The sequence below is a fragment of the Scyliorhinus canicula genome, chromosome 14 (genome assembly GCF_902713615.1).
Source record: "Scyliorhinus canicula chromosome 14, sScyCan1.1, whole genome shotgun sequence".
Lineage (NCBI taxonomy): Eukaryota > Metazoa > Chordata > Chondrichthyes > Carcharhiniformes > Scyliorhinidae > Scyliorhinus > Scyliorhinus canicula.
In genome coordinates, this window is record NC_052159.1 from 10,246,050 (window position 1) to 10,273,229 (window position 27,180).

At 47.2% G+C, this 27,180-nt stretch overlaps 1 protein-coding gene across 1 annotated transcript in view; it reads left to right on the forward strand.

Moving 5' to 3' along the window:
- acer3 (alkaline ceramidase 3) overlaps positions 1-27,180 on the forward strand; it is a 201,242-nt gene that overhangs the window by 29,625 nt on the left and 144,437 nt on the right. Inside the window, exon 2 of the mRNA XM_038817872.1 lies at positions 3,893-4,003. Within this exon, the coding sequence (XP_038673800.1) occupies positions 3,893-4,003 (111 nt within the window). The remainder of the gene's footprint in view (positions 1-3,892; positions 4,004-27,180) is intronic.

Genomic DNA, 27,180 nt, shown 5'->3' on the forward strand with positions numbered 1-27,180 from the left:
TGCAAGTGAAACATTGTTTACTTGGGATCAGTGGTTTAATAATTTTCTGGAGGGTTGAGGAACATTTTCACCTTGATGCTGTTTTATGCCTTAGAAAAGATGCAATTTCAATTGGAATTCATTGATATCTTTATTATGATCTCTTTGTTAACTCAGGACGCTGCCTGAACTGCTAGGGTAGTGGCATGGCCCTCACCAGCAAGTCTCAGCACCTTCAATAACTTCCTGTCATTGTCTCCTTTGAACACTAGTTTAAATACAACTCTAATGTAACTAAACTTTTCATCATTCTATCTGATGGTATCTTTCTTTTCCCTGATGCCATGGATATTTTTCTACAATAAAGGTGTTATCATATGTTCTCAGGGCGTGGGTGACACTGGGCATGTCACGCTAATTGTTCCTTCCTCTTTTGCCCGTAGCTGGCCTTGGTAGGCCTACTCTTTGAACTGTTTCAGTCCTTGCCCTCGCACATAGGAGCAGACGTGGGTCAAATCTGTTTCACCATTCAACTAGATCATGGCTGACCTGTACCTCAACATTCTGTACTAATTAATTCTAAGACCATAAGATCTGGCGCAGTGGTTAGCATGCTGCCTCATGGCATCGAGGACCTGGGTTTGATCCCGGCCCCGGGTCAGTGTCCGTTTGGAGTTTGCACATTCTCCCCGTGTCTGCGTGGGTCTCACCCCCACAACCCAAAAAGATGTGCAGGGTAGGTGAATTGACCGCGCCAAATTGCCCCTTAATTGGGTACTCTAAATTTATTTTTTAAAAACCGTAAGAAATAGGAACAGGAGGAGGCTGTTTGTTCCCTCGAACCCGCTCTGCCATTCAATAGGATCATGGCTGACCTGGCATTCCTCATGTCCACTTCACTGCTCTTTCCCTGTTACGCTAGATTCCCTTGCTGATCAGGAATCTATCTATCTCCGCCTTAAATATACACAAAGATTCTGCCCATAGCTCTCTGTGGCGAGGAGTTCCAAAGACTCTCAACCCTCTGAGAGAAGAAATTTCTTCTCATCTCCGTCTTAAATAGGCACTCCTTTATTCTGAGACAAAAATATTACTGTGGCGGCACGGTGGTGCAGTGCCGCTGAGGACCCCGGTTCGATCCCGGCCCCGGGTCACTGTCTGTGAAGTTTGAACGTTCTCCCCGTATCTTCGTGGGTTTCAACCCCACAACCCAAAGATCTGCAGGGTAGGTGGATTGGCCATATCTTTTTATTAAAACAGTAAAAAATATATACAAGGCCAAACGGTACAAACACTCATTTTGTGTTGGAGAAACAGGGTATTCTCCCCTCAGTACCAATGTACGGGGAGGGATGTGTGTGGATACTCTGATTATTAAAACAGTTCAATGCTAAATTGCCCTTAATTGGAAATAAATAATTGGGTAGTCTAAATTTATTTTTAAAAGAATGACCAACTTTCCTTTTAAAACTTTCATTTGAACTTAACTCAACAAGTTATTTTATAGCCTCGGTAGTAGTCTCACTTTGTTCTTGTGTTGATGAATAAGAAAGCTTGGATTTTGATCTAGTGACTACTGGCATATATCCAAATCGGGAAGGTACGTGGCAGTGAGTATCATTACCTGCAAGTTTCCTGCGATGGTCTTTTCCTCTTTTTCTTCTTGGTGGTAGAGGTTGCTGAGCTATGAGTTGCTGGTGAATTAAGCTTTGTGAGTTGCACCAGTGCATCCTTTGGGTCCTGAGGGCAGCTGCACTCATCCAGGAATGTGGTGAATGCTGAATTACATGTTTTACTTGAGCCTTGTAAACGATGGAGAGGAACAAGTTTGTATTCTGTTTGGTTACGTTTTTCAAAGCTACAAACAAAAAATTAAAAGTGCGGCAAGCTCCAAACAAATGAAAGTCAGAACTTTTTATGCATGAGAGGCTGTTGTGGTAGTTTACTGTGTAGCGCTGTTTCTTTTGTTTCTCACTTAGCTGCAGAATGCTACACAACAGCAGGTAATGATTTTTTTAACCGACAGCCATCAAGTGTTGCAATTTTTAGTGGCTCCTTATCTGCTCAATGTTTAGAACTGATTGGTAAATAAACCTTATCGGTATTGTTATACAATGTGTTTCAAATTGAGCAAATGAATGCTTGTGTCACGGCATTGCGTGATGGGCCTTGTGACTTTCTATACCAACTGGCCAACGGTAGCTTTCTTATCGTGCAATTAAGTGCCATGGGCTCAAGTTCCACTTCGAGGGTTTGAACTTGTTGCAGCATTGAGGCAACACTGTTCTGTTCCAAACATCTTCCAGCGAATATTAAATGTGCAATGTAGAAGAGTGGTTATGTTGCTAGACTGGGGGTCCACAGTCCTGGGTTAATGATCCAGATGTTCACATCACTCGATAGCAGTTTGAAGTGTTGAAATTCTATTTTGGCTTTTCACAGTAACTAAATTGCAGTGTAATGTAAGCCTACTTGTGACAATAAAGATTATTATTATTAAAAATAAACAAATCTTGAAGCTGACCTCAATGATCCCTTTAAAATTTGGTCAGTGTGCATGGGCTATTGAATCCCTTTTTTCACTGAATGAGGTCTGCATGGTACAGTACCTTTCTGGCTGTTGCACGGCCTTGCACCTGTTTGACAAGAACATTGGTGAAGGTGACCATGAAAATCCCAGATGGTTTGCTTGAGGTCATTTTTTGGGGGAAGCAAACTTGCTGACAATCAGTCTTGCCTATATCCAGTCCCATGCCAACATGGCAAAACTGTCTTCTGGAGTGGCCTACAAAGTCAGTTGGTCATATCAAGCTGCTACAAAGAATACACACACTGCAGTGGTTCATCAGGACACCCACCGACTGGGATTCTCTGGCCCGGCGCTGATTTTTCGAATGTCCGCAGGAACGGCGGTCGGGGGCCGTTGACAGCCCCCCCCCCCCCCCACCCCCCCCGGCAATTCTTTGGCCCCAATGGGCTGAGTGGCCGACGGGTTTGCCCAGTCCCGCTGGCATGGATTACTCACCTCCCACACGGCGGGACCTGGAAGGTGAGTATACGGGGGGGCCAGGGGGCACAGTGGCCTGGCCTGCGATCGGGGCCTACCGATCGGTGGGCTGGCTGGTTCCTTGGGGGCCTTCTATACACCGCGCCGGGCCCCTGTAGGGCTCCGCCATATTACCCGGGGGCCGGTGCGGAGTAGGGAACCCCCGTGCATGCGCGGAAATATGGCACCCGTTTTGTGCATTCGCGGAAATATGCTGACCGTTCCGCGCATGCGCGAACTCGCACGGACCGTTCCGCGCTGGCTGGAGCTGCGGGGCCGACTCCAGTGGCAACCTAGCCCCCTAGAAAAGGGAGAATTCCTCACTCTTGGGGGCCGATGGCGCCGATTTTCACGCCGGTGTTGGACATAGCCCCATTATTAGAGAATCACGCCCACCACCTTTGAAGGGCATCTAGGGATGGGAAATAAATGTCAGCCTTGCCAGTGACAAAACCCTCTTATTGAATTAAAAATGACTCAAATATAATCTTGAGACTTGTCCCAGTGGTTCAGGTGGAAATTAAAGATGTTATGATATTCCGAGTCGAACAAAATAAACATGCGGTATACTGAAGTTAGTTACAGTATCTCTGCCGTCCTGGCTGAGATCAGCTAGCTCTCACTTAGCATGGATTACAGCCTTTCTGGTTTGTGTGGCTCAGCTACTTGGTTTGTTAAAGTTATTATATCACCAGAGGAGTTTTCTAACTCATTTGTGGAAATTGTTGGCCAAGATTTGTACTTAAACCCTAACATATTCACTTGCACACTGAATTCAGCTGTATTTTATGTGCAGACCAGACACAGCAGCAGTTGTTGGATACTTGGCACTAACCCTCACTTTCTCCTTTTTTTTTCATCATACAGGGAATACTGTAAGTAACCTGATTATGATTCTACCTCCTATCTATGGTGCGATTCAGACTGTAAAAGATGGCCTTGAAACTCGCTACGTAGCTGCATTTTTGGGTCTTGCAGGTATGTTCATGTTCACTCATTTAAAATGTTATTTCTTTTGTTCACTTATTTAAAATGTTATTTCTTTTCCCATTTGTGATATTTGGTGTTAAGAATTGGAAATGTTCCATTTTGCATAGTTATGTATTTCCAGTCACCGCTGAGCACTGAGGAATACAAGTGCTGGGGAACGGAAAATGTTTTCTACAACTTACTCCCAATACTAGTATTGAGTGCTCTTTACCCCTCTCTGCTCTCTTCCCTGCACTCCTCCAAAATGCCGTAACAATACATAAAATCTTTACCCTCGTGTGAAACAATACTATTTTAATTCACAAGGCTGGACCGGCATTGGTGACTTCCATAAATCACAAAGGTACGTTTTAAATCCACTGACCGCAACCTTTTGTCCCTTCAATTGCCCTAGGGCAGCAGGGTAGCATGGTGGTTAGCATAAATGCTTCACAGTTCCAGGGTCCCAGGTTCGATTCCCGGCTGGGTCACTGTCTGTGTGGAGTCTGCACGTCCTCCCCCTGTGTGCGTGGGTTTCCCTCGGGTGCTCCGGTTTCCTCCCACAGTCCAAAGATGTGCGGGTTAGGTGGATTGGCCATGCTAAATTGCCCGTAGTGTCCTATTAAAAAAAGTAAGGTTAAGGGGGGGTTGTTGGGTTACGGGTATAGGGTGGATACGTGGGTTTGAGTAGGGTGATCATGGCTCGGCACAACATTGAGGGACGAAGGGCCTGTTCTGTGCTGTACTGTTCTGTGTTCTATGTTCTAATTGGAAAGAGAATTTATATTTTTATATTGATGGCGCTGGAAGAGCTGGCTTAGGGAGCCCATACTCTGTGTGTCTCTCTGCTTGAATTTTTCTCCTGGCTGTCCGAGAAAATCATCCTAAAAATGACCAAAATTATTATTTCTGTTGTGTGCCTCATGACGTTAATCACCGGAGGTGAGGGCCTACTGGAGACTGGGGTTGATTCTGTACTAGTTTGCGCCACACCGATCATCTGCTGTTTAATCTTCTGCTCAGCAGGCTGCAGTCGGGAAACCCAGGATGAAATCACTCATACAATCGTGAAACTTCTTGGAGGGGAAAGGAGTCTTGCTAAATCAGTGGCGTCTGGTCTTTTATCCAAAGATGTACAGGTTAGGTGGATTGGCTACGCTAAATTGTTCCTTGAGGTGGGGTTGCAGGAATAGGGTGAGGGATTGGGCCTAGGAAAGGTGGTCTTTCAAATTGTCGGTGCAGATTTGATGGGCCAATGGCCTCCTGCACTGTAGGGATTCTACGATTGCCAAAAATAACTAGTTGTGAAAGAAACAAAAAAGGACTCTAATTTATATATTAATATATTGTGCCTTTCGTAACCTCAGGACATCACAAAAGAACAGTACAGCCAATTAGTTATTTTTGAAGTGTAGTCACAGTTTTAATGTCAGAAACTTGGCATAATAATGTCTCACAAACAGCAATGTAATAATGATTGGGCCATTTGTTTCTTTTATGTTGGTTGTTAGATAAATATTAGCCCAGAGTACTGCCTCATAACACTGAGTGTTGATTACTCAGTTGTGGAGACTGAGATATTGAGATCAGGCTGTGTTGACATAGCTTCCTCGACTTTAACCTAAACTGCATGGCCACAGTTTTGTACACTCCAAAGGGACTTTGGACAACAGTCAAATGTGGAAGTGTAGAGATCCCCGCTTGTGTGCATGTTTGGAATGCTGAAGGCGGTTTTTGCTGTCGCATAACTGGTGTGGCAGAGATTAGCTAATAGCACAGATAAACAATCAACCCCGTGAACTTTTGTCGCTTGTATTTTCTGTGTTAATCCACAGACCTATTTCACATTAGCAGGGAGCTTTTAAGCAGAGGGAGTGTTTCACAGTTTAGTTCCATTTTTTGCAACTTCTTTATGTATGCATTTTAGCTGAGCTCTCTCTTCCGTGTTAATATTTGTGGTTTAACACAAAATGTGAAAAAGATGAAATGGATGATTGAATCATTACAGGATTGACAGACCACAAGGGCGGCACGATGGCGCAGTGGTTAGCACTGCTGCCTCACGGCACCGAAGACCCGGGTTCGATCCCCAGCCCCGGGTCACTGTCCGTATGGAGTTTGCACATTCTCCCCGTGTCTGAGTGGGTCTTACCCCACAACCCAAAGATGTGCAGGGTAGGTGGTTTGGTCACGCTAAATTGCCCCTTAATTGGAAAACAAGAATTGAGTTTAAATTTAAACAAAAAAGTAATGACAGTCCACTAACTGAATTGGAAGTTTACTTTTGTACAGAGAATTTAGGAATCCTTGAAGTTACATTTAAATTACATCTGTTTAGGATAGGTGGTCCTTTGACCTATTTAATTTAATCCTGACAGAATTCTAAACCTCTGACCCACCAAGCATATCTTTAACAGCAGCTTCAGTATTCTCTCAAGAACCGTATCTTGGTTTATGTTTGGTAGTATCGTAGAGTTGGTTTGAATTATATACTGGGAACATGCAGACTTCGCACAAAAAGTGATCCAAGTCGGGAATCGAACCCGGGTCCCTGGCGCTGTGAAGCAATAGTGCTAACCACTGTGCTACCGTGCCAGCCTGGCCAATCCACCTAACCTGCGTATCTTTGGACTGTGGAAGGAAACCGGAGCTCCCAGAGGAAACCCACGCACACGTTGGAGGGGGGGGGGGGGGGGGGGATGCAGACTCCGCACAGTCTCCCGAGGCTGGGATTGAACCCTGATCCCTGGTCCTGTGAGGCAGCAGTGCTAACCACCGTGCCACCGACTTGCTTGATTAAAAAAAAAGTTAGGAATGAAACATTAAATCCAATTGGGATTTACCTGTGTGACTGTTCAATGTTACCTGAAAACAGCCATGCCAGTCTTGTTCGCAGGCGTGCAAAGAAAATGAAAAGGGACCACGCATTAAATAAAACAGACCACGCATAGCAACTAACGTTTTGAAGAGAAGATTGCCTGTGGTGCCTTGACCGCAAGCTACAAAGTGAAGCTTAGTATTGATGTCGAATTCCAAATGGGGGCTGGTCTTGGTGCATGGAATTCACTATGCCAAGACCAGAATCCGAAAACCTCATTAAGATTAAGCACATGTTCTTCACTTGTAATGTGTGCAAATGCTCATTAATATTAAGCTGCAGAAGGGGCTGCATGGTGGCGCAGTTAACACTGTTGTCTGATGGCGCTGAGGACGTGGGTTTGATCCCAAATTGGGTACAATAAAAAATTTTTTTAAATTAACCGGCGGAAGATTTAAAAAAAATTTAGAGTACCCAATTAATTTTTTCCAATTAAGGGGGAATTTAGCGTGGCCAATCCACCTAACCTGCACATCTTTGGATTGTGGGGGTGAAACCCACGCAAACACGGGGAGAATGTGCAAACTCCACACGAACAGTGACCCAGAGCCATGATCGAACCTGGGACCTCGATGCCGTGAGGCAGCAGGACTAACCCACTGCGCCACCATGCTGCACTAATCCGCAGAAGATTGTAGTTTGCAGTCAAAATTCAGTGATCCCTTTTATGGAGGCCAACCTGGGAAGTTGCAACATTTAGGTCGACGGTAGATGTGTGATACAGGTCAAATTTAAAATTACTCACTGTTTATATCTGGTGAAAGAAAGGAAATGGATTGATTTAGTGAGCTGGGTGGCAGGCAAATTGAATGATATGGTTGCTGAGTTTACCTCACTGTGATTCTACATCTTGGTGTATTCCCAATTTAGCACCAAGTCCACATGCATTATGCATATCTCCATGTGAGCTATTACCATTTTGGTTTTATGCAATGCTAAAAGTCTGTTTCTTTTTAAAAATAAATTTAGAGTACCCAATTATTTTTTTCCAATTAGGAGGCAATTTGGCATGACCAATCCATCTCGTCTGCGCATCTTTGAGTTGTGGGGGGAGACCCATGCAGACACAGGAAGACTGTCCAAACTCCACACGTAGAGTGACCCAAGGTCGGGATCGAACCCGCGTCCTCAGTGCTGTAGGCAGTAGTGCTAACCACTGCACCACTGCTGCCGTAAAAATCTGTTTCTACAGAAAAATGAATGCAAACCTGATGATGCAGGTTAAATCTGATGCTCTGGATTCCTTTATCTTGCTTTTTTTTTAAAATCCATTAATATTGCGACTTTGGTTATTGCTGACACACAGAGCTGAAATTGACTTTGAGTTCTTAATACCACTTCTTTATGCCAACTTTGCTTCTGTTGCTGCTCCACTTTCCTGCTGTTACATATTTATATGTATAGCAGCATAAACAGGTGAGAGATTTGGACTGAAACACTTAAAAAATAAAAAAATTAAAGTCAGTGCCCACAGTGAAGACTGGAAGACTTTAGCAATGTTGGATTCTAAGTATTGGCAATTTAAGGGTTAAAAGTCTGTGGTTAGAGTGTGTTTGACCGCAGTGATCACGTTTGTTGAAAAATATCAATCAAACTTTCCCACATCATGATGGGTAGAGCAGATAGCCTTCCATTCCACCCTCTGTCCGCACGCACGCACGCACACACACGTACTCCCTCATATAGTCTCCTTGGAGAGACAGAAATATAGCAAAGAGGACCAGTACGTGGATCAATACTCAGGAAAAATCTAGCTCCGACTCCTTCGGGTGTTTGAAGACAGTCCAGGAGAACATATGGAGCAAGTGTTATCTCTATAGGGAATTCATTTCTGAACTCCCAGGCTTGAGGATCTTTGGAATTCTGTACCCCAGAGAGCTCTGGTAGCTCATTCGTTGAGTGTGTTCAAGACTGTGATAGCTTTTGGATACTGAGGGAATTAAGGTTATGGAAATAGTACAGGTGAGTGAAGTTATGGTAGCACAACAACCATGATGTTATTCAACGGTGGCACAGGCTTGAAGGGCTGAATGGCATACTCCAGCTTCAATTTCTTTTGTTCTTCAACCATTTGGTTTTGATATTATGCAAACTCTGCCCCTGTGAAGAACCCGTCTAGTTCCCTCCTGAATCACAGATCTCAAGGAAGATTTGGGACAAGGTCTCTGCCATATCAAAAGAAAGTAATTGACAATGTTACAGGCTTATTCCTGTCTGCATATTGACAGTAGTTGTTACTGACGATCATAATACTTCATCACTTACACTTCAGATTAGATAATAATCTGATGCCTTTTGAAGTCTACATAAACTGATTAATTTGTTTTGTCTCTGTTTTCTGCACTGGTTGATGTGAATGAAAACCTGTTGAAAGTTGCCAGTCAAACGCAAATACAAAAATAATTCCTATAAGCATTTTACATATGAATTGAAAGACCTGTCCTCTCCCTCGTGCATCTAGTTTAGATGAGGCACTTATTGTGTTAGGGAATCGTGAACAAATATTTATCTCCCTTGAGGCATGTTGGTAACAAAGGGACATAGTGTTAAAGATAGTAAGAGTTTAAAAGAGAAGATGGGGTGAATTTCACACTTGCAGTCTAAAAGGTGAACTGGTAAAAATAATCTTTTAAGAGTGACTTTTGAGAAGGTTAGTTCAGGTAAGGGAAGATCAAAAGGAAAAACAGCATATCAGATGCAAATTCACCCTTAGGGAACTGGTTTGAAACTGCAGCCCACACACAGCAGGTAGCTAGCTGTGGCTGGAGAAAGCGTGTTTAAGAAGTCGGGCAGTTGTCTCTATCCGAAGTCAGAAGCAGCCCAAAAGGGTTGGTGTGATAACTATTGCTTTATTCAACTTATGGGATGTTATTTGGGGAGGTTTAGCTCTCTGGTTAGGAAAATAGAGGGATGTGGAACTGGGTAAATTTAAAATAATACTTTTAATTTAATTAGTTTATGGGATGTGGGTATTGCTGGCAGGGCCATCTCTAATTGTCTTTGAACTGAGTAGCTGGCTAGATCACTACAGAGAGCAATTAAGAGTCAACCACATTTATGTGGGTCTGGAGTCATGAACCAGATGGGTTTTTTTACGATAATCGACAATGGTTGCATGGTCATCATTAGTTTTTTCTTTTAAGTTCTAGATTTTTATTGAATTCAAATTCCACCATCTGCCTTAGTGGAGTTCGAACTAGTGTCCCCAGAGCACTACCCTGGGTTTCTGGATTACTAGTCAAGTGACAATACCATTACACCACCGCCTCCCCGTGTTAATCTAGTTAAGTGTATTTTTAGTTGACTTTCTTATGTGTTTAATGGTTTAAAAAATATTTATTATTTTTAAAACCATCTTGAGACTTCCTTCGCTGGTCTTCACATCTTTCCTCACATGCCAAATTGCAAAATACAGTTCAGAACAGGCATTTCAAGTTTCCCTTCTGAGATTTGAAATGCTCTAGCATTTAACATCAGCTGTGCTCTTAACAATTGCGATATTTGTATTCTTAAAATGGGTGCTCTGTTCAATTTTCAAAACTCCTTTACATAGCACTAAAGATCCTTCATTTATGTCACATGTTAAAACTAATCAAGCTGGGACTAATGTAAGAAGTTGTTCACAAAGAAAGTGATGAACACATTGCACTTGCAGTTTGGATACTATAGATGAAGACCCTGGAACCTTTTAAGAAAAAGTTGAATGTGGGGTGGAACAGCAGAACCATTAGGAAGGATGAACAAAGGTGGGTCAAATACCTCCCTGCTCTAATTGTTTTTTTTTGCACATTGGATAGGAATCGGATTAAACTGACTAATAAAAACAGAAGACACTGGTGAAAGATCAAAGACCTTTTTTAACTCTGTTTTTATCTCCAGAGACGCTAGAGCATTTTCAATTTTTATTTTCGATTCCCAGCATCTGGAGTATTTTGCTTTTATGTCAACCACTGAGTTTAGGCTGCCACTCAAGTGCTCTAATATGTATGCTTTTGGGTTATGGCTGATGACGCAAGGAAAGAGTGAATCATAGAAGGCTGGAGCTCAGAAACAGTCCATTCAATCCAACCAAGTTTGTATTGGTGTTCCACCCCAACCCCCTAATACCACTCTCACTTGTTCTGAAACCCCTTTTAATATTCATTTTCAATCAGCAACCAAATTGTTTAAAGTTCTGTATGAACTCTATTTAAACAGTGTGACTGGCAACTCCATATTTTAACCAACACTTTGTCAGAATTTTTTTTGGCTTTCATTTTAATCTAAAAAAAATAGTATCCTTGTGCCATGTTATATGACAATGGAAACAAACTTATCGTAACCGTTTCTAATCTTGGAAACCTTTTATTGGACATGGCTTCAGTGAAAAACTTCAAGCTTCTCATCTCTGCCATTATTCTAGTGAATATTCACCAGACCTTAACCATTACTTTTAGATCCTTCCTATAATCGTAGAATTTACAATGCAGAAGGAGGTCATACGGCTCATCACGTCTGCACCAGCCCTCGGATAGAGGACCCTACTTAAAAAAAAATAAAAAAATAAAAATCTTTTTATTGACTTTTTCAAAATTATATACATTGTTCGTTTTCATTTATTGTACAGTCACAAAAGTTTCTTCTTGGGTTTCTCTATTTACAGTCTGTCGTCGTCTGGCTCAACATACAGCACCTCTCTCCCTGACCCCCCCCCCCCTTCCCCCCCTTGGAGACCCTACTTAAGCCCATGCCTCCACCCTATCCCCATAACCCCATCTAACATTTTAGACACTAAGGGTCAATTTAGCATGGCCAATCCACCAAACCTGCACTTCTTTGAACTTTGGGAGGAAACCGCAGCACCCGGAGGAAACGCACGCAGACCCGAGGAGAAAGTGCAGACTCCACATTGTCACCTAAGGGCGAATTTGAAACTAGGCCCCTGAAGCTGTGATGCAGCAGTGCTAACCACTGAGCCACTGTGCTGCTCATGGGAGGCTCAAAATTGTGCAAATTGAATATTGTCTCCTTGCTTTTGTATTCTATGCCTGTAGATAATGAACTTTTATAATAGTAATAAAATAATAATAATCGCTTATTGTCACAAGTAAGCTTCAATGAAATTACTGTGAAAAGCCCCTAGTCGCCACATTCCGGCACCTGTTCGGGGAGGCCGGTACGGGAATTAAATCCACGCAGCTCCAGGGTCCCAGGTTCGATTCCGGCTTGGGTCACTGTCTGTGCGGAGTCTGCACATCCTCCCCGTGTATGCGTGGGTTTCCTCCGGGTGCTCCGGTTTCCTCCCACAGTCCAAAGATGTGCAGGTTAGGTGGATTGGCCATGATAAATTGCCCTTAGTGTCCAAAATTGCCCTTTGTGTTGGGTGGGGTTACTTGGTTATGGGGATAGGGTGGAGTTGTTGCCCTTGGGTAGGGTGCTCTTTCCAAGAGCCTGTGCAGACTCGATGGGCTGAATGGCCGCCTTCTGCACTGTAAATTCTATGATTCTTCTGCATTACAAGCCAGCTGTTTAGCCCACTGTGCTAAACCAGCCCCTTTTATGTGGCCCTATCTACTAATCTGTTGTGGTTAATGATTTCTGCACATTCACACAAATGTCTCGTGCTTCTTTCTTCCACTTAAGGTGTATTAGCCTTTTCTGATCTTAGTTACAGTGTGAATTACTTCACACATCCTTGTATTGAATTGAATTTGATGTCTGTCTGCACAGCCTGCCAACCTATCCATTCAGCAGAACAGATTATGCCGGCATTAACCTTCCACATGAACATACAGTTCATCACATTTACCCAGCCTCATCCAAAATCCTTCCATTTTTTGTACTTCAACAGCTATCTATTTTAATCTTGAGGCAGAATCTATTTCAACATTCTGTGCATGGCACTGGAATTAAATACCACAGCCTCTAAAATTCTGTGGAAGCTGGTTCCTCTTGCGCTGTGTAATGAACTCCAATTGGTTTTATTGGTTGGCCAATTGGAGTATGAGCTCCCTCAATGATAGCTCATTGAGGGGGCTCATATAATCACCTGTGTAGGCTTTGTGAGCCAGTCTTAAGTTGACTGGACTGCTAGCAGCACTGTTTGTAGCTGCTCCTGTAATATCGTTATTGTAATTAAATATTGGTGTGGTGACGGAACTCCTGCCTCCCGTGGATTACTACACGCTGCGTTTTAAATCTCTTGCCTTAACCTTATATCCATGGCCCCTCATTTTGATCCCAAGTACTGGAAAATGCCCTGCTTCCAATAACTCTGTTTCATCCTTCCGTAATTATAAACCCTTATTATTCTGACCTACAAAACTGCATTGCTCAAGTCTTTCTTTGACACCGTAAAGTGATGCGGTTTGAGTGAATATTTGTATCAGATCTTGGATTTCGTAAACTATAAAACATCATTTTATAATCCAGAATGCAGTTGATGTGGTGGAATGGTCAGTTCCCTGTCCTAGTTCATCCTTTGTACCCTTCCTATTTCCACTGACCAGCCACTCCTCTCAAAATATAGAAAGCAGTGGAAAGCCTTCAAACAGTTGGTTAACAGACACCATATTTCTGAACACATTTTCCCTGAATGGAAAGCTAGACCTTATCAGAGGAAGTATTTTAAAAAGGAATTTGAAATCAGTTCACTTTGGGGCCCCTAGTGTAAATTGCGATTGTGACCTTGTGTAGCACATTTTTTCCCCTATCCCATTTGATAGACATGAATGCAGTTCATAACATGCTTGCTTTGTTGTATGCATTTTGGAAGCTTAATCTGGTCATAAAAATGCATTGTTTCTGTCCACGTTGCCATGAACTCCTTTTTCATCTGTCCTCATGTTATGTTGTGTAGCTTGATGTCAAATTTTATTTGATAATACTCCTGTCAAGACCTTGGGACGTTTTACAAGGAACTTTAGAAATACAAGTTGTGCTGTGGGTGTTATTCTTATTACACCATATTCAGAACTGAGGAATATTGTACAGAAAGTGGTACATCTGTCTTGTGTGTGTGTGTGTGTGTGTGTGTGCAGTCTACACGTAGCTGGAAGATTACTATTCTGACTTTGTTACGCCTAGAGGCATCTAAAAGAATACTGTCTTTAGACTGATCTTCAAACACCCTCATCCCCCAAGGCAGTAGGCCTGCCTCCTTTTAAGCTTCCAATTATGCCACAGAAATCATGACTTTCTCCCGTTGCAACACCATATGCCAAATACTAAATTAATTGGCATAAATTGCTATGATCACTGTGACAGACCTTTAACCACAGTGCCTCAAAAATTGTTCTCTTTAAATTTGAAATGATGCAATCTATAATTGCATTTGCTGGAAGCTATTCCACAGTTTGAGTGGGCGTAGACTGAGAATTTCACTCATCTACCTGCTATTGCAGTCTGCTGATGTGTTACTGTGTGGTTGTTTTCTCTTTACGTCGATTTATGTCAGTACAGGAGGACTGGTGCAGCCCAATGATGTGAGAGAGATAGCAGTATCGGTCAGTAGCAGTCTGTATTAGAGAGGGCGGCACTGTGGCCCAGTGGCTAGCACTGCTGCCTCACGGTGCTGAAAACCCTGGTTCGATCTTGGCCCACTGTCCGTATGGAGTTGGCACATTCTCCCCGTGTCTGCCCCAACAACCCAAAGATGTGCGGGGTTAGGTGGATTGGCCACGCTAAATTGCCCTTAATTGGAAAAAAGATGAATCGGGTACTTTAAATTTATTTTAAAAAACTGTGTAATAGGACAGGGTGGTAGGCATAGATCAGTATCTCGTGATGGGACAGGGAGGAACTGTGGGTGATCATCTATTTATAAATGTTGACTGGCATTCCTCTTGAAGCCGTGATGGTGGTTAATCTCGCAGCTCACTTCCTTTTTTTAACCTGATGAACCACGTTTTTTGCTGAGTTGCCGATCACCATGGTTATTGCAGCCCTGTCATTGCCAGAGTGGAGTAGGGCAGTGTGGAAATCAGATGGAAAAGTTGTAGTTTCTAAAAGCAGAATCCTTTCCTTCTTTGTAATTGCTTAGCTCTGCCTGTAACTTGCTGCTTATGTTGTTTGGCATTCAAGTAGTCCTGTGTGGTAGCTTCACGAGGTTGGCACCTCATTTTTAGGTATGCCTAAAAATGCTCTCCTACACTCTTTATTGAACCAGGCTTTGTGGTATTGGTAGGGTGGATGATATGCCAGGCCACTGAGGATACAGATTGTGCTTGGATACAATTCTGCTGCTGCTGATGGCCCACAGCGCCTCATGGATGTCCAGACTTCTGTTGCTTGAAGTTTATCCCATTTAGCATGGTGGTAGTGACACACAACACGATGGAGTGTATCGTCAATGTGAAGGCACAACTTTGTTTTCACCAAGACGGTTTTGGTGGCCACTCCTACTGATACTGTCATGGACAGATATATCTGCAGCAGGCAGGTTGGTGAGGATGAGATCAAGTATGTCTTTCCTTCTTGTTGGTGCTACCAAGTGCCACTCTTGCTGATGGACATTGTAGTCCCCCACCCAGAGCATATTCTGTGCCCTTGCCACTCCCTGTGCTTCCTCCAAGTGGCGTTCAAAACGGAGGAGTACTGATTCATTGGCTGAGGGGGATGACGGCGGGGGCGGGGACGGGGATGGGGAAGGAGGGTTATAATCAACAGCAGGTTTCCTTGTCCATGTTTGACCTGATGCAATGAGACTTCATGGGGCCCAGAGTTGATATTGAGGATTCCCAGGTCAAACCCCTCCCAGCTCAAACCCTTCCCAGCTGTACACAACTGTGCCACTACTATCCTTGGTCTATCCTACTGATGGGATTGGACATACTCAAGAATGATGTTGTCTGGGGCATTATCTTTAAGGCATGATTCCATGAGTATGACTACATCAAGCTTGACCAGTCTGTGAGAGAGCTCACCCAATGTTGGCACAAGCACAAGAAGTAAGGAGGAGTTTGCAGGTTTGACAGGGCTGGGTTTGCTGTTGTCATTTCCAACGCCTAGTGTTACGGACGCCTGATCAGATCCCAACAATATGTAAGGTACTGGACCAGAACCCCAATGTTTTTTATTTTTAAGACTGTGTGGAAAGATCGATTTGTTCCAGGAGTGATTGCATGAGAAATAGGGCTTAGTTATTTTTGCAAACAAAACTCATTATAACAAAAGAAAAACAATTTTTTTTTTTTTTTTAAATAATTTTTATTGAAAGAGTTTTTCCATACAGACATTTACCCCTACTAATTTTTAAATTATTTACAACACAATCCCTCTAGGCAAATGTCCCTCCCTCGCCCGCCCTCTCGCGCGCACCAGTCCTTCCCCCCCCCCCCCCCCCCCCCCCCCCAGGCAACCTTAACAAACAAGGCAGCCTACAGTTTCAGACATGAGCAGCGAGCAGACTTGCCCGCGTTACAGTCGTGCATGTCCCCCCACGACCCTTGCTGCCCCCCCCCCCCCCCCCCCCCCGGGTTGCTGCTGCCACGACCCCGAACGTCTATCTCTGATCTAAAAAGTCAAGGAAAGGTTGCCACCGCCTGGCGAATCCCTGTACCGACCCTCTCAGGGCAAATTTGATCCTTTCTAGCTGAATATAGCTAGCCATATCGTTAATCCAAGTTTCAACGCTTGGAGGCCTCGCGTCCTTCCATTGAATTAATATCCTTCGTCGAGCCACTAGGGACGCAAAGGCCAGTATTCCGGCCTCCCTAGCCTCCTGTACCCCCGGTTCTACCCCGACCCCAAAGATCGCAAGCCCCCATCCTGGTTTGACCCTGGACCCCACCACCTTCGACACCGTCCTTGCCACCCCCTTCCAGAACCCTTCCAGCACCGGACATGCCCAGAACATATGCACATGGTTCGCTGGGCTTCCCAGACATCTGACACACCTGTCCTCACCCCCAAAGAACCGGCTCATCCTTGTCCCCGTCATGTGAGCTCTATGCAGCACCTTAAATTGAATGAGGCTCAGTCTCGCACACGAGGAGGAAGAGTTGACCTTCTCCAGTGCATCCGCCCACGTCCCGTCTTCTATCTGCTCTCCCAGCTCCCCTTCCCACTTGGCTTTCAGCTCCTCCCCTGATGCTGCTTCCGCCTCCTGCATTATCTTGTAGATGTCTGATATCTTCCCCCCTCCGACCCAGACCCCCGAGAGCACCCTATCACTCGCCCCCTTACTGGGGAGCAGGGGAAACCCCTCCACCTGCCGCCTAGCAAATGCCTTCACTTGTAAATATCTGAACATGTTTCCCGGGGGGAGCTCAAACTTCTCCTCCAGCCCTCCCAGGCTCGCAAACCTCCCCTCTATAAACAGGTCCTTCAGCTGCCGTATGCCCACCCTGTACCAGCTCTGAAATCCCCCGTCGATGTTCCCCGGGATGAATCTATGGTTCCCTCTTATTGGCGCCGCCAACAGACCTCCCATTTCCCCCCTATGTCGCCTCCACTGCCCCCATATCTTGAGGGTGGCCGCCACCACCGGGCTCGTGGTGTACCTCGTGGGGGGGAGCGGCCATGGTGCCGTTACTAGGGCCCCCAGGCTTGTGTTGCCACAGGACGCCCTCTCCATTCGTTTCCAAGCTGCCCCCTCCCCTTCCATCATCCACTTGCGCACCATTGACACATTTGCCGCCCAGTAGTACCCCGAGAGATTGGGCAGTGCCAGCCCTCCACTGTCCCTACTCCGCTCCAAAAAGACCCTCCTCACCCTTGGGGTGCCATGCGCCCACACGTAGCTCATGATGCTACTCGTCACCTTTTTGAAGAAGGCCCTAGGGAGGAAGATGGGCAAGCACTGAAATAAAAACAAGAACCTTGGGAGGACCGTCATTTTGATTGACTGCACCCTCCCCGCCAGCGACAACGGTACCATGTCCCACCTCTTAAATTCCTCCTCCATCTGTTCCACCAGCCTGGAAAAGTTCAACTTGTGGAGGGTCCCCCAGTTCCTTGCCACCTGCACCCCTAAGTACCTAAAGCTCTTTCCTGCTCGCTTGAAGGGGAGTCTCCCAATACCCTCTCCCTGGTCCCCCGGGTGTATCACAAAAACCTCGCTTTTGCCCAAATTTAGTTTGTACCCCGAAAAGTCCCCAAACTCTGCTAATAGTTCCATTATCTCCGGCATTCCCCCTTCTGGGTCTGCCACGTACAGCAGTAGATCATCCGCATACAGCGATACTCGATGTTCCTCCCCTCCCCTAGTCAGTCCTCTCCACCCCCCTGAACCCCTCAGTGCCATCGCCAACGGTTCAATCGCCAGTGCGAAAAGTAGGGGGGATAGGGGACATCCCTGCCTGGTCCCTCGGTGGAGCCCGAAATACTCCGACCTCCTCCCGTTTGTCACTACACTCGCCGTCGGGGCCGAGTAGAGCAACTTCACCCACTTAATAAACCCTTCCCCAAACCCAAACCGTTCCAACGTCTCCCACAGGTACTCCCACTCCACCCTATCGAATGCCTTCTCCGCGTCCAGCGCTACCACTATCTCAGCCTCCCCCTCCACTGCCGGCATCATAATTACATTCAGCAATCTCCGCACGTTCGTGTTGAGCTGCCGCCCCTTCACGAACCCCGTCTGGTCCTCATGGATTACCCCTGGCACACAATCCTCTATTCTAGCTGCCAGGATCTTTGCCAGCAACTTGGCATCCACGTTCAGAAGCGAGATAGGCCTGTAGGACCCGCACTGCACGGGGTCTTTATCCCGCTTCAATATCAGGGAGATCAGAGCCTGCGACATTGTCGGGGGCAGAACCCCCCCCTCTCGCGCCTCATTAAAGGCTCGTACCAGTACCGGTCCCACCAAGTCCACATTTTTCTTATAGAATTCCACCGGGAACCCATCTGGCCCCGGCGCCTTCCCCGCTTGCATCTGACCTATTCCCTTGACTAGCTCCTCTAGCCCTATTGGCGCCCCCAGCCCTTCTACCAGCCCCTCCTGGACCCTTGGGAACCTCAATTTGTTTAGGAAGTCCTCCATTCCCCCTCTCCTCGTCAGCGGCTCAGACCGATACAACTCCTTGTAAAAATCCCTGAAGACCCCGTTCACTTCTTGCCCCTTCTGCACTACCTTCCCGCCCCTCTCCTTCACTCCCCCAATCTCCCTAGCCGCATCTCGTTTGCGAAGCTGGTGTGCCAGCATCCTGCTCGCCTTTTCCCCATACTCATAGACCGCGCCCTGTGCCCTTCTCCACTGCGTCTCTGCCTTCCTGGTGGTCAGCAGGTCGAACTTGACCTGCAGGCTGCGCCGTTCTCCCAGCAGCCCCTCCTCTGGTGCCTCCGCATATCTCCTATCCACTTCCAATAGCTCCCCCACCAGCCTCTCCCTCTCCTGCCTCTCCTTTCTTTCTCTGTGCGCCCTTATGGAGATCAGCTCTCCCCTGATCACTGCCTTCAGGGCCTCCCAGACCATCCCCACCTGCACCTCACCCGTGTCATTCAAGTCCAGATAGCTCTCAATGCTCTTCCGGACCCTTTTACACACCTCGTCGTCCGCTAACAGCCCCACATCCAGCCGCCACAGCGGGCGCTGGTCCCGCGCCTCCCCCATTTCCACATCCACCCAATGCGGTGCATGATCAGAGATCGCAATGGCCGAGTACTCAGCTTCCCGTACCCTCGGGATCAGCCCCCTGCTCAACACGAAGAAATCGATTCTGGAGTACACTCTATGGACGTGGGAGAAAAAGGAATACTCCCTCGCCCTCGGCCTACCAAACCTCCATGGGTCTACTCCTCCCATCTGCTCCATGTACCCCCTCAGCACTTCTGCCGCTGCCGGCCTCCTATTGGTCCTTGAGCTCGATCTGTCTAGCCCGGGGTCCAGCACTGTGTTAAAGTCCCCCCCCATGATCAAGCCCCCTGCCTCCAGTCCCGGAATGAGGCCCAATAGGCGCCTCATAAAACCCGCGTCATCCCAGTTCGGGGCATATACGTTGACCATCACCACTTTCTCCCCCTGCAGCTTACCCTTCACCATCACATACCTACCCTCCTTATCCGCCACCACCTCCTCCGCCACGAACGACACCCTCTTTCCCACCAGAATCGCCACCCCCCGGTTCTTTGCGTCCAATCCAGAGTGGAACACCTGTCCCACCCACCCCCTTCTCAGGCGAACCTGGTCCACTACCTTCAAATGGGTCTCCTGTAACATTGCTACATCAGCCTTCAGTCTCTTCAGGTGTGAGAATACCCTTGATCTCTTGACCGGCCCATTCAACCCCCTCACGTTCCAAGTGATCAGCCGGGTCGCGGGACGACCCGCCCCCTTCCCCTGCCGATTAGCCATGTCCTGTTCCCTGCTCGCCCCGGGTCGACCCTCCCCTTCTGACCCGCTCCCCATGGCGATGTCCCCCTCCCCCCACCTCTCCAGTCCTCCACTTCCCGTTTCTGGTCTTTTCAGCAGCAACCCGGTGTCCCTCCCTAACCCCCCTCCCCCCCCCCCCCCCAGGCTAGGACCCCTCCTAGCCGCGATGTACCCTCCATCGTACTCCCGTAAGTCAGCTGGTTCACGCTGACCCGGCTGCTCCTGCCACACTCCGACTCCCCCCGGCTCGGGGGGGGGCCTCCCCCCCCCTTGCCACTCCTCCCTGGCCCCGCTCCAGCGCGGGAAAGGTCGCCATTGCTAGCCACGCCCCGCACTCCTCCCCTCCCCCCTCCTCTGCCCCGCGCGTGGGAAAACAGAGGAAAGCCCGCGCTTTCGCCCTGCCACACCCCACCCCGCCATCTTCAGTTCCACCCCCGTCCCCGTCCATGCCTGTAAAAGAACCCCCCCTAGGGGCCCATATCCCCGATCTGCTCTCCCCCCCCGTCCCACCTCCCCAACTTAACATTATAAATAACAGATAAATAACAAATAACAATGTACTTAACAGTCGCCCTCTACCAAACAGCATAAATAACCATAAATAACCATGAATAACCACAATAACAATAACTAAGGGAAGTTGGCAAAGGGGGAAAAAACATCAGAAGACAAACCACAGCAAGAGTTCAAAATCCAAACAAAGAATTCAGCTGAAAGTACCCGAGCGGCTACGGCCGCCAAGTATCCCCTGGGTCTAATTCGAGTCCAGTTTCTCTTCCTGTACAAAGGCCCACGCCTCCTCTGGGGACTCAAAATAGTGGTGTTGGTTCCTGTAGGTGACCCACAAGCGCGCTGGCTGCAGCATTCCGAACCTGATCCGTTTTGCATGTAGCACCGCCTTCGTCCGGTTGTACCGGGCCCGCCGCTTTGCCACCTCCGCACTCCAGTCCTGGTAGACCCTCACCGTCGAATTCTCCCACTTGCTGCTCCTTTCCCTCTTGGCCCACTCCAGCACTCTCTCACGGTCGCTGAGTCGCTGGAACCGCACCAGCACCGCCCTCGGGGGCTCATTTGCTCTTGGCCTCCTAGCCATGACCCTGTAGGCCTCTTCCAGCTCCAGGGGCGAAGGGACGGCCCCTGCCCCCATCAGGGAGCTCAGCATTTCTGCTACATATCCCGGGAGGTCTGACCCCTCCAGGCCTTCTGCCAGGCCCAAGATCCTCAGGTTCTTCCGCCTCATTCGGGTATCCAGCTCCTCAAAATGGCTCTGCCATTTCAGGTGGAGTGCCTCGTGCACCTCTACCTTTCCCACGAGGACCGTGGCCTCCTCCTCCCTCACAGTCATCTCCTGTTGCAGCTCCCGAATCGACGCCTCTTGGGTCGCCTGGGCTCCCATCAGCCTGGTGGTCGTCGCATTCATTGACTCCAAGAGCTCCATTTTCAGCTCCGTAAAGAAGCGCAGGAGAGCGGCCTGCTGCTCCTCCGCCCATTTCCTCCATTCCTCGGGTGCGCCACCGGCCGCCATTTTGGTCTTCTTCCCCCGCTTTTTTTTGGGAGCTGCTGTTGCTTTCTTTACCACCCCACTCCGGGTACCGACCATAAAGTTGGTCTGGTTCTCTTCAGGGAGCCTTCCCCCACCGGGATTTGTCCTTACAGCGCCGTTGGGGCCCTCCAATCGGCCCGAAAACACCTTTGTAGCAGGAGCAGCCAAACGTGCGACTTAGCTGGTCATAGCCGCAACCGGAAGTCAAGAAAAACAATTTTTAAACTTTTAAACTTCAAACCTAACCAGAGCAGCTTGTATGTACTTCTCAACCATAACACACAATTTCCTATTAAACAGGAGATAAAATGAACATACAGCTATGAACTCCACTTACATAGGCAGGCAAAATGATACTAGAATTACAGAGCATATTCCTGCTGTGAGTGAAGCTCCTTCAGACCCTGTCCGAAAGCCTGTCTCTGTGACAGCTTTTCATGACTTCTCCCGATTCTTCTCCAAATCCTCCTCCTCCCACCCGTTCAAACAGGATTCTTTTATCACTCTCAGCTCCGACCAGCCCATCAAAGGTGGTTGAGTCCGGACTTTAACTCATCATCGCTATCTGACTTTTGATTAGCCACTCCTGTTAACACAAAAGAACAGGGCCATGCTATGAATATGCAACTCCAATTTACAGATATAAAATGCCATCATACTCCGCAATGGGCTCATGGCTGGTCAGACGGTGTCCCAGAGGACAATGGATCTTGAGTGAATCACGCCGGCTGAACAGTGGTATCCTGTCTCCCATTAACGTGTTTAAGTCTGAATGGGATAATGTAACTCAGACCAGGTGTGAGTGCTGAACTTGTGGCATTTGAGTGCGACAGTGAGAGTTTGGTGACTGAGGGAGTTAGGTGAGGAGGGAGTAAGGTGCTCCTGACATTTAATTTCCTATATTTATCAAAGAGCGTGAAGGGAGCCAGGTGTTTAGAGTACAGCTGACTGGAAGCAGAGTCAGAGGGCAGAGGTCCAGTTGGTCTACAGGGCAGCTAATTCTGTAAAGTAAGAGGGGATGGAGGCTAGGGCAGTTGCATGCTCCTCCTGTAGGATGTGGGTGGTGAGGGAAACCACTGGTGTCCCCGCTGACTATACCTGCGGGAAGTGCACCCAGCTCCAGCTCCTCAGAGACCGTGTTAAGGTACTGGAGCTGGATGAACTTCGGATCATCCGGGAGGCAGAGGGGGTTATCGAGAAGAGTTACAGGGAGGTAGCCACACCAAAGGTACTGGACAAGAGTAGCTGGGTTACAGTCAGGGGAAAGAAAACTAACAGGCAGACAGTGCAGGGATCCCTCGTGGCCGTTCCCCTTCAAAACAAGTATACCGTTTTGCATGCTGTTGGGGGGGATGACCTACCGGGGGAAGGCCCCAGCGGCCAGGTCTCTGGCACTGAGTCTGGCTCTGGGGCTCAGAAGGGAAGGGGGGAGCATAGAAAAGCAATAGTAATAGGAGATTCAATGGTTAGGAGAATAGATAGGAGATTCTGTGGTCTCGAGCGAGACTCCCGAAAGGTATGTTGCCTCCCGGGTGCCAGGGCCAGGGATGTCTCGGATCGTGCCTTCAGGATCCTGAAGGGGGAGGGTGAGCAGCCAGGAGTCGTGGTGCACATTGGTACCAACGACGTAGGTATGGAGGTAATAAACAAGTTTAGGGAGTTAGGCTGGAAGTTAAAGGCCAGGACAGACAGAGTTGTCATCTCTGGTTTGTTGCCGGTGCCACGTGATAGCGAGGCTAGGAATAGGGAGAGAGTGCAGTTGAACGCGTGGCTGCAGGAATGGTGTAGGAGGGAGGGCTTCAGGTATTTGGATAATTGGAGCGCATTCTGGGGAAGGTGGGACCTGTACAAGCAGGACGAGTTGCATCTGAACCAGAGGAGCACCAATATCCGGGGGGGGGGAGGTTTTCTAGTACTCTTCGGGAGGGTTTAAACTAATTTGGCAGGGGAATGGGAACCGGATCTGTAGTCCAGCAACTAAGGAAGCCGATATTCAGGACGCCAAAGCACGTAGTGATGCAGTGGGGAAGGTAACACTGACAAAGGAGAGTACCTGCAGGCAAGGAGATGGGTTGAAGTGTGTATACTTTAATGCAAGAAGCATCAGGAATAAGGTGGGTGAACTTAAGGCATGGATCGGTACTTGATGTGGTGGCCATCACGGAAACTTGGATAGAAGAGGGGCAGAAATGGTTGTTGGAGGTCCCTGGTTATAGATGTTTCAACAAGATTAGGGAGGATGGTAAAAGAGGTGGGGGGGTGGCATTGTTAATTAGAGATAGTATAACAGCTGCAGAAAGGCAGTTCGAGGGGGATCTGCCTACTGAGGTAATATGGGTTGAAGTCAGAAATAGGAAAGGAGCAGTCACCTTGTTGGGAGTTTTCTATAGGCCCCACAATAGCAGCAGAGATGTGGAGGAACAGATTGGGAAACATATTTTGGAAAGGTGCAGAAGTCACAGGGTAGTAGTCATGGGTGACTTCAACTTCCCAAACATTGAGTGGAAACTCTTTAGATCAAATAGTTTGGATGGGATAGTGTTTGTGCAGTGTGTCCAGGAAGCTTTTCTAACACAGTATGTAGATTGTCCGACCAGAGGGGAGGCCATATTGGATTTAGTACTTGGTAATGAACCAGAGCAGGTGATAGATTTGTTAGTGGGGGAGCATTTTGGAGGTAGTGACCACAATTCTGTGACTTTCACTTTAGTTATGGAGAGGGATAGGTGCGTGCAACAGGGCAAGGTTTATAATTGGGGGAAGGGTAAATACAATGCTGTCAGACAAGAATTGAAGTGTAGAAGTTGGGAACATAGGCTGTCAGGGAAGGACACAAGTGAAATGTGGAACTTGTTCAAGGAACAGGTACTGCGTTTCTTTGATATGTATGTCCCTGTCAGGCAGGGAAGAGATGGTTGAGTGAGGGAACCATGGTTGACAAGAGAGGTTGAATGTCTTGTTAAGAGGAAGAAGGAGACTTATGTAAGGCTGAAGAAACAAGGCTCAGACAGGGCGCTGGAGGGATACAAGATAGCCAGGAGGGAACTGAAGAAAGGGATTAGGAGAGCTAAGAGAGGGCATGAAAAATCTTTGGCAGGTAGGATCAAGGAAAACCCCAAGGCCTTTTACACATATGTGAGAAATATGAGAATGACTAGAGCGAGGGTAGGTCCGATCAAGGACAGTAGCGAGAGACTGTGTATTGAGTCTGAAGAGATAGGAGAAGTCTTGAACAAGTATTTTTCTTCAGTATTTACAAACGAGAGGGGCCATATTGTTGGAGAGGACAGTGTGAAACAGACTGATAAGCTTGAGGAGATACTTGTCAGGAAGGAAGATGTGTTGCGCGTTTTGAAAAACTTGAGGATAGACAAGTCCCCCGGGCCTGACGGGATATATCCAAGGATTCTATGGGAAGCAAGAAATGAAATTGCAGAGCCGTTGGCAATGATCTTTTCGTCCTCGCTGTCAACATCCTGGTAAATCTCCTTTGCACCTTTTCCAAAGCTTCCACATCCTTCCTAAAATGAGGCGACCAGAACTGCACACAGTACTCCAAATGTGGCCTGACCAAGGTTTTGTACAGCTGCATCATCACTTCACGGCTCTTAAATTCAATCCCTCTGCTAATGAACGCTAGCGCACCGTAGGCCTTCTTCACAGCTCTATTCACTTGAGTGGCAACTTTCAAAGATCTATGAACATAGACCCCAAGAGGATTGGAGAGTGGCGAATGTCGTGCCCCTGTTCAAAAAAGGGAATAGGGATAACCCTGGGAATTACAGGCCAGTTAGTCTTACTTCGGTGGTAGGCAAAGTAATGGAAAGGGTACTGAGGGATAGGATTTCTGAGCATCTGGAAAGGAACTGCTTGATTAGGGATAGTCAGCACGGATTTGTGAGGGGTAGGTCTTGCCTTACAAGTCTTATTGACTTCTTTGAGGAGGTGACCAAGCAGGTGGATGAAGGTAAAGCAGTGGATGTAGTGTACATGGATTTTAGTAAGGCATTTGATAAGGTTCCCCATTGTCGGCTTGTGCAGAAAGTAAGGAGGCATGGGATAGTGGGAAATTTGGCCAGTTGGATAACAAACTGGCTAACCGATAGAAGACAGAGAGTGGTGGTGGATGGCAAATATTCAGCCTGGAGCCCAATTATCAGTGGTGTACCGCAGGGATCAGTTCTGGGTCCTCTGTTGTTTGTGATTTTCATTAACGACTTGGATGAGGGAGTTGAAGGGTGGGTCAGTAAATTTGCAGATGATACGAAGATTGGTGGAGTTGTGGATAGTGAGGAGGGCTGTTGTCGGCTTCAAAGAGACATAGATAGGATGCAGAGCTGGGCTGAGAAGTGGCAGATGGAGTTTAACCCTGACAAGTGTGAGGTTGTCCATTTTGGAAGGACAAATATGAATGCGGAATACAGGGTTAACTGTAGGGTTCTTGGCAATGTGGAGGAGCAAAGAGATCTTGGGGTCTATGTTCATAGATCTTTGAAAGTTGCCACTCAAGTGGATAGAGCTGTGAAGAAGGCCTATGGTGTGCTAGCGTTCATTAGCAGAGGGATTGCATTTAAGAGCCGTGAGGTGATGATGCAGCTGTACAAAACCTTGGTCAGGCCACATTTGGAGTACTGTGTGCAGTTCTGGTCGCCTCATTTTAGGAAGGATGTGGAAGCTTTGGAAAAGGTGCAAAGGAGATTTACCAGGATGTTGTCTGGAATGGAGAGTAGGTAATAGGAGGAAAGGTTGAGGGTGCTAGGCCGTTTCTCATTAGAACGGAGAAGGATGAGGGGCGACTTGATAGAGGTTTATAAGATGATTAGGGGAATAGATAGAGTAGACAGTCAGAGACTTTTTCCCCGGGTGGAACACACCATTACAAGAGGACATAAATTTAAGATAAATGGTGGAAGATGTAGAGGGGATGTCAGAAGTAGGTTCTTTACCCAGAGAGTAGTGGGGGCATGGAATGCACTGCCTGTGGAAGTAGTTGAGTCGGAAACGTTGGGGACCTTCAAGCGGCTATTGGATAGGTACATGGATTAGGGTAGAATAATGGAGTGTAGGTTAACTTCTTAAGGGCAGCACGGTAGCATTGTGGATAGCACAATTGCTTCACAGCTCCAGGGTCCCAAGTTCGATTTCGACTTGGGTCACTGTCTGTGTGGAGTCTGCACATCCTCCCCGTGACTGCGTGGGTTTCCTCCCACAGTCCAAAGATGTGCAGGTTGGGTGGATTGGCCATGAAAAATTGTCCAAAATTCTTTGATTAACCTAGGACAAAAGTTCAGCGCAACATCGTGGGCCGAAGGGCCTGTTCTGTGCTGTATTTCTCTATATACCTCTGACTCAGTGCTAACAGTTTTGCCCTCAGGCTGTTAACCCCTAAATTGACCACTATGTGGAATCATAGAATCCCTACAGTGCAGAAGGAGGCCATTCGGCCCATCAAGTCTGCACCATCCCTTGGG